Source organism: Scaptodrosophila lebanonensis, unplaced genomic scaffold (assembly GCF_003285725.1).
Source record: "Scaptodrosophila lebanonensis strain 11010-0011.00,11010-0021.00 unplaced genomic scaffold, SlebRS2 tig00000113-arrow-arrow-pilon, whole genome shotgun sequence".
Lineage (NCBI taxonomy): Eukaryota > Metazoa > Arthropoda > Insecta > Diptera > Drosophilidae > Scaptodrosophila > Scaptodrosophila lebanonensis.
The window spans coordinates 504438-512913 of record NW_022060575.1 but is presented as its reverse complement, the minus strand read 5'-3'; the positions used below and the strand labels follow the sequence as shown (position 1 = coordinate 512913).

Below are 8476 nucleotides of genomic sequence, written 5' to 3'. Positions count from 1 at the left end.
ATGCGAATGAAAATATTGCCCCATCTCTAACATTAGTAAAAAAAGGGGCTCGACCGCCGTGCATTGATAAAGAAAATCGTGAAGAGAAAATCTATAAAATGTATTTAGATATGATAATCCTAATTTACATAGTACCAAAGTACAAAATGTTGAATATTTAGTGTTAAATGCAAATGCAAATAGTAAGTTTAATTGAATCCCTGTGCTTAACAATTTTAAGATATAATATAAACATACATATGTATGTACATATATATGTGTACGCAATATGTTTATATTTATATAAATGCTAAGAACTTCATAACTTTTGGCCAAGAGGTTTTTAAATTGACTAATTGCGCACTGTTGTTGCTGCTGTATACTTTTTAGGGACTGTGGTGACATAGTCAGCCGCTAAGTTGGCCAATCAGCGAACGGCTTTAAAGGGGCTTGTCAAGGACACAGCCCAGTCGGGTATGACGCATGCAACAGTCGAGAAAATTGATTTTATACATACATACATAGCTGTTACGTTTAGCGCTCACGTGTTACCCAAAAACATAGCAAGCAAGCATTTGATTCTTCCGATTTGATAACAACGATCTTGTTCATTTTTCCCACGTTTCGTGCCCTTCCACAGAGCCCCATGCAGCGCCTCAAAACTCTGCCGCTCATCAATATTTCAGTTCAGTTTGTCGTCAGCCAAGCAAGCGGTCGCAACACGCGGGTCCGCAAATTGTAAATTGTACTTGAATTTTTTGTGCTCATGAATACGATTTGTATTTTCCCTGCATTTCTTATTAGTACATCTTTAATAACTTATTGCGACGCAGTGATTTATAACCAAGTGCACAGCAGATAACGCAAATTACATTTGAAGTGGTAAACAAAACAGTAAAAAACTCAAAACCAAATGCATAAATTAACATCAGAAATTGCATGCACAATATGCGAACTTGTTCGGGCTATTTGCATGTACACGTAATATTAGATGTGTTTATTTTTGTGTATATATGTACATACATACATATGTACATACATTTGGATGTACATACCTATGTACTTAAAACTTCGACGCCATGTTTTGTGACCTTAGCTATACAGAAACGCTGTTTTGATAGACATTTACATTAAAAAGCTACGACAAATTGTACTGTGATTAGCAACGCATTGTCGCTGATAACATGCACGCTTTCATAAATAAATACTTACATATGTACATGTGTATGTATGTATATACATATAACATTTTGTTCACTGTTTACAAGCAACTTGGCAAATGTTATTCCATATCGATTGACTTGTCAGCTCATCAGCATATGTCGCACGCTGCTATTAGCGCCACGACATCGCTGACAAATATGTACGAGTATGTACATACATATATAAGTACGTACATACATACATATGTGCAACAATTTCAAAAAATACTATTACCATCATACGATAGACTTTGACATTCGATAAGGCTGATAAGGAACCTAGAAATATAGTATATATGTATACAGATATGTACATAGCATATATTTGTTTATGCATATTGGCAAACTATGGACAGAATGTGAGAAAACTTTTTGATATATGCAGTAATTAACACTACTAATTAACAAACCTACATATGTATGTACATATGTAATTATGTATGCATACTCATATGGATATATGTACATACATATGTGCAGTTAGTACGTCCTGCAGTTTGTTGAACTTTGACGACTCGAGTGCATTGCTGACTTGTTTTTTATTTCAATTGCCTCACAATGCAAATGCTACGAATGGTGAAACATGCGGCTTACTCATGTGATTATGACTCATTATTTGATAGAAGTTCTTTTGAAACTGCTATGCAAAAGAGACAAGATTGGTAGATAGCTTTTTCCTTAATAAGCAGCTTTCATATTTAAGAATGAAATAAGTATATACTTGTATGAATACTTATGCTGATATGTGTACATATAGAACACTTTTTAAGCCAATATGGAATGGTTTTTGCATTATGAATCAAAGGTGGTCTAATTTTTTGGATTCAATAATGCACAACATATTCTATTCGAAACATGTACCGTTTAAAACTATTTTTAATTATTCAGTTTTATGAATCAGATTTTTAAACACACTTAAAAATATCATTTATCTTTGATCTAATTACTCCAAAAGTAACTACAAACTTTAGATCGACAACAATTAACAACTGAAATATTTTAATTTTGTACCAATTGTGTTCTGGCAGCTGTACGAGTACAATCAATATATAAATTAAATCAATATATTTCGATTTTTTCTATACGAAACTTTCAGCTCTAACAACGGATATAAAATACCCGCGTGCTTATGGATTAAATGTATTAACCTGGTGCAAATTTGTCTGGTCATCCTGGTGTGACTAGACATCTTATATTTAGAACTTTTAAGGCATTGGACCCATAGTGAAAATATACACACAAATTCAGCCCATAAATATACTAAAAATTGTAAAAATACAACGTCTGAACAATGTAGCGTTGCACAAAAATGAATTAATTATTCATTTATTTACGTATGCACATATACATACGTATAATATGTATACTATATGCATATAAATATATATAGCGCATACATACATACGTCGTTGTGCTTTATTTTTGGCAAATATTCAATGTTGATACACTCCCCCTTTTCTGGCCAAAAATAAAAACAAACAAATATTTTGTGCAGGTGACAGCTATTGGGACTTGAAGTTGCGCTTCTTCTTGCGAAATGTCAACATTTATTACCATTTGGGTTGGCAATTTTTTAATGTTTTGTTGTGCATTCATATTTGAATGTGGATGAAGAGGTTTTGTTCGCATTTTTATGCGAACTCTTTGTGTCAGAGCTGCACGCAGAGAAAAAGTTGAATGAAAGCCCACGATTTAAAGCAATTGTTGATAAAAATGTTATAAATAGCATGAGAATGCGCCAACAAATTGTCAATGTTTTTCAGCATCAAAAACAATACCCAAAATAAAACTAACCCATAAATTCGCAAGTTGAAAAATTGTACAACTAAAATATATATTTTTATGATATAAATTAATATGATATAAAAAGACTTCAAAAAAGGAGGTGGTTATCAATCCGTCTTTTTTTTTCATTTCTTATTAATATTAGTATGTAAATTTTAATGCTTATATTTAATAAGCCTGGTCAGCGAGAGGGCAAAACGTGTCTTTAGTACTTACCCTACAAAAGTTCTCTCTGCTCACACTGGGAATATTATGTTGATTAAGACTCACAAAGTGCTTTCTCTGTGTGTATGTATGTAAATAGTTGTACCCACGTGCATTCATCTGCTTCATGCAAATGTGGCTCAAATGCCAAGGCTATCGATGCTGTGGCTACGTCGACTACCTCATCCAGTTGCCAGTTTATTGCACTGACATTGGCATTCGCGACATAGCCCTGCACCGCTCCCCCTCTGGCCAGTCGACTTCGCTTGGCTTATCAGCCGTGGCTATTGGCGTTGCTACTGACGCTATTACCGTACATACAAATACACTCATATGTATGTATAAATGTGTATATACATATGTACATATGTATGTATGTGTGCCCTGTTATAGCTGTCGGGGTGCCGCCACCGGTTTTATTCGGTCAATGTGGTAGTCAATTTTTTGTCGGCGGTTCGTTGATTATTTCAATGCGTGTGACGTTCATTGAAAGCTCTTTCCTTACCGTTTGTTTTCATTGCGCGGACGCGCCTTCGGTTTCTGCCGCTTGGTCTTTGACTTCAGATTCTTGTTGGCGCTCGCCGTGGACAGTCGCGTTTGGGCGTATCGGGGAATTATAACAAAAATAATAATTTAAGAAATAGTGGCATTACTTCGCGCGCGTGCCTACTCCTATCACTCCACTCGAATTCTCTTTATTTCTCCCGCACCACCTTCTCTCTGTCTCTTTCTCTTCCTGTGATCTCTCTGTCACTAACTATTTATACAAGTGCTGCAGTTTAATTTGTTGTTATCGACGTTATCAATTGCGACTACACACGGAGCAGACCCGAAATAAAAGTGCGTTAAGTGTAATAATAATTGTTTTAATTAAACATAATGGAAATTCACTTTAGAAAGCTCAAGATCGTTTAATGGCAGACATTGTTATCTGAAATGTGTCAATTTTAAATGATTGGTAATTGCCTTAATTTAAAAGTCGAACATCGGCATAAGTCTTAATTACAAGTGCCAGGGCAAATAAGAATTTGTATCTCGTGCATAGTTTCGAGCTGCCTGCTCTACTTATCAATATGCTTTTATCAAACGTACCGCTTAGTACATAAATGGTATTTAGGGCTATGTTGATAATTTGTTCAATTCTAATCAGCAAGCCACAAGTGGTTCGGCTAACGTTTTTCTTGGAATAACCAGAATATAAACATTAAAAAAATTATTGTGAATAATCTCTAGATATTCGCCGTCGATAGCTTTTCATAGTTTGAACCCAGAGCGGACGCTTCTTAAGTCTCTTTTAAATTTCCATAGACTTTGAACCAAAAGAACTCGTAAATAATTACAATTATACAATACGAATACATATGTATGCACATAATTGATAACGCATAGAACAAATTATTCGACCATCGTCTTATCAGTTATCAAAACAACAACAATATGTGAAATACAAATATGTTTTCATGTCGATGCGTGTATACCCTTTTGAACTATGTACATGTGTATGTATGTAGATGTTCGCTGGTCTAAAATATTCCATTTCGGAACACGAGGATAGTGTGTGTACTGATCATCCACAGTACGAATGTAAGGAAAATACATTCGATTCGTGATTAGTTATTCGCGCTTTGGAGAATATTTTTCAGCAGAATATGGTCGCCGACAGAGCAGACCTGATTTACTCTTTGTCTATTATTTTAAGAGTATCATTCTATTTTTGCATTACTTAAAACTGCCTATGAGCGATAAGAATACATTTCTGGTTAGAGGGCTCGACCATTGCCATACACATATCTACGTTTGCCCCTGCCCCCAGAGTAGAATGATTTATGGCTGAAGAATGACTGGCAATAAGATTTTCGTGAGCTAAGCTTAAAACCAGCTCTCATCATTGTTATAATCTATAATTTCAGGCAGCATCATGACCGAACCCAAAAATGTTCCCAATTCTAGTGCAGATGTACCGTTTCGCAGTAACGAACTGCGCAAACAATCACTCGCTCAACCCTCGAGTCTGGTGGGGGTCATCGATGAAGGCACGAAAACTATCGCTTTTTCCATTTACACAACGCCGGACTTTAAGGAAATTGCTGCTCATCGCGTTGAGTTGACCGCAATAACGCCGCAGGATGGCTGGTATGAGCAGGATCCTCTGGAGATCATGGCCTCCATAAACGTATGCGCCGACGAAGCCATCAAACAACTTTCAGAACATGGATATAGCGCAAGCGATATCGCTACGGTAGGCATTACAAACCAACGAGAGACGACCATTGTCTGGGATGCGGTAACCGGGAAGCCACTGTACAATGCGATTGTATGGAAGGACATACGCACATCGACGACGGTCGAGCAAATTGTAGCCAAGGTTCAGGATGCGAATCACTTCAAGCAGAGTACGGGCCTGACCATTTTCACATACTTCTCGGTCTCGAAAATACGCTGGCTTAAGGACAATGTGCCAGAAGTAAAACGCGCTTGCCGTGAAAAACGCTGCAAGATAGGAACCGTGGACAGCTGGATCATATGGAGTCTTACGAATGGTAGGTCCTCATTCATCTGCTTCTAAAATCTTACTACATAACTTTATTCCCAATTGCAGGTGCTTTGCATATTACCGACGTGACAAACGCCTCACGCACCCTGCTTATGAACATCGAAACATTAAGCTGGGATCCAGTGTTGTTGAAAACATTTTCCATACACGAGGACATGTTGCCAGAAATACGCAGTTGTTCAGAGATATTTGGAAAGATCACCTCGGAAAAATCAGTCCTGCGTGGCATTACTCTGAGCGGCATTCTGGGCAATCAACAAGCCTCGCTGTTAGGCCAAATGTGCGTGAAGCCCGGACAAACGAAGAGTACCTATCGCTCCGGCTGCTTTCTGCTCTGTAATACAGGTGATAAGCCGGTATTTTCACGGCATGGGCTGCTCACTACAGTCGCGTATAAGCTGGGACCAAATGCAAAACCTATTTATGCCCTTGAGGGTGCGGTATCTGTGGCTGGTCATACGCTCTCCTGGCTGCAGCACAAGGTGCGTCTCTTGTCCGATTCCAACGATGCTGAAAAGTATGCAGAGGCGGTTCCCTCGTCGGGTGATGTGTACTTTGTGCCTGCCTTCACAGGTCTGTATGCACCTTACTGGCGACAAAACGCACGTGGCATCATCATTGGTCTGACACAGTTCACGAAGAAGAATCACATCGTGCGAGCAGCTCTAGAATCAATCTGCTTCCAGACGCAGGACATTCTGGAGTGCATGCATCAGGAGTGCGGCTACGAGATCAATAAACTGCATGCCGATGGCAAGTTGACCACCAACAAACTACTAATGCAGCTCCAGGCAGACACTGCAGGCATTCCCGTCTTCCGTTCTCAAATGCAGGACTCGGTTGCGTTTGGGGTAGCCATGTGTGCTGCCCAGGCGGAGGGTATTAATCTGTGCAAATTTGAACCGGAGAAACGCTACTATGAGAACGTGCATTATGACACGTTCCTGCCCACAACAACAGAGCTGGAGCGCACGGAACGCTACGGAAAATGGAAACGTGCGGTAGAGCGAAGCCTCGGCTGGGTCATCAAACAGAAAAAGACGCGAGGTAACACTGAGGAGTACTACAGGCTGTTATCCTCATTACCGGCAAGCATTTTCCTAATTAGCAGTTTTGCCATGCTGGTGCACTCGCTGGCATCATCTGCGAAGTAGCATCAAATTTGCAGGTTTAACTGCTGCCGACCCCAGATGATTGATAAAACGTGACATGTATCATGTCTCCATAACATTAACTGAACTGTAACGATTTAGAAATGAATGGGAATGACACTCAAAAGTATAAAATGTATAAAATATTTGTCTATAACGAGCAAAACCAAATAGGTTAACACTTACACATTTACGCGGTTGTATATACATATTGATATAAGAAACTCTAATCAGATATGGCCTCAGTGAATTAAGAGAGATGTGATTTTAGGCATTACCTATTTGCCCCCTTCCCCTTGTCCATGTCCATGTCAGTGTCCATATTAGCGTACTTAAGGCAATACTCAACGAATCATATTCGTAACACGTTGAATGGTGGTTTGCCATTTGTACGACGCTTACATTACATATTATACTTGTATGTACATGTACATCAGTGTTTGGTTGTGATATTTCCTAATTAGTTTAATGCAGCTTACGACTCATGTACATATTATTTGTTTAGTTCCCAACATGTTCAAAATGGTTAATTGCGCTTTAAATTGTGTTAATGCATATCTAAGAACTTAAACATAAAAATAGCTACACATGCCATTTGTAACATTTACATATGTATACTCGTACATATGTACGTATGTTTTCGTATATTGTATATTATATGTTTATATACATGACGTAGTATGTATAAAAGTCATTCGCCTAAAACTTTGATCGTAACAATTGTTAATCTTATCGTTTTCTTTTTTGTTGCACATTTTAATTAAAAGACAAAAGTCGTGTTTCATTAGGCTTTTTGCGTCAAATGTGTGTATGTGCCATGATTAAGTCTATATGTATGTATGTATGTATGTGCGAATATAAATTCCTAAATAAAATTCCCAATGCCAACTGATTATGTATGTTTTATCTATACAATACATATGTATATAAAACAGTTTGTCCTGACTTGCTGGCTGATTGGTGCCCGACTTATTGTGGCATTCTTGTTGAAAAATTGGAACACGAAAAGGCAAAGGATTATCAACGCACAGCCCTAACGGTAAAGGCCCAGCGTAGGGGTACTAAAAAGCAGTTTTGGAAAATTTAAACTCCAAATTGGGAATGGGCTCCAACGTTTGTATGAAAAAGCAGAATTTTTTTTATCCAAATAAAGTCAAACTTGGTATCTGTACTCCAAAAAAGGATACACAACAAGCTGATTTTTTTCACTTCGATCGACTTCAAATCTGCGTTTACGAAGGTTTTTTTTTAGTTTTTGTTATAAATGTTGTCCAACTGATTTTAAATGAACTTTAACTTTGCATTCAATGTTTTTCAAAATATGTAATTAAATTTTTATATCAATAAAAAGTATTAAAAAACTCGTTTACATACCAGTATTTATAGTATGTATGCAGAGCCGGAGACGGCAGACAAGTACCAAGTCAAAAGGCGGAAATTTAACATTTTTTATAGTTATATTATTAAAATGTTATAAACTCACAACATTTTCGCAACATGTAAGAACTAAAGCATGACACTGAATTGTAATAGTAAATCCACACATGTACATTCACAAATACAAATAAATAAACGCAACAAACACTGCAATGAGCAAGAAT

General features: G+C 37.4%; 1 protein-coding gene across 3 annotated transcripts; it reads left to right on the top strand.

Annotated features, from left to right (window-relative positions):
- The first annotated feature begins 45 nt into the window (after nt 1-45).
- LOC115628329 (glycerol kinase) lies at nt 46-8126 on the top strand. 3 transcript variants are annotated; one of them, XM_030524387.1, is made up of 3 exons: nt 46-182; nt 5081-5710; nt 5770-8125. In XM_030524387.1, exons 2-3 carry the CDS (start codon nt 5089-5091, stop codon nt 6876-6878), a joined length of 1731 nt encoding a protein of 576 aa, XP_030380247.1. In that variant the 5' UTR covers nt 46-182; nt 5081-5088; the 3' UTR covers nt 6879-8125. The 3 variants fall into 3 exon arrangements, with proteins under 3 accessions (XP_030380247.1, XP_030380246.1, XP_030380248.1); XM_030524386.1 differs by lacking the exon at nt 46-182 and adding an exon at nt 693-861; XM_030524388.1 differs by lacking the exon at nt 46-182 and adding an exon at nt 3781-4010 and having other exon boundaries at nt 5770-8126.
- Nucleotides 8127-8476: the final 350 nt, after the last annotated feature.

Bases quoted from the DNA above. Each gene is read 5' to 3' on its own strand.
- LOC115628329 (XM_030524388.1), top strand. From the start codon at position 5,089: ATGACCGAACCCAAAAATGTTCCCAATTCTAGTGCAGATGTACCGTTT. The intron at 5,711-5,769 runs GTAGGTCCTCAT...TCCCAATTGCAG, and splicing joins CATATGGAGTCTTACGAATG to GTGCTTTGCATATTACCGAC.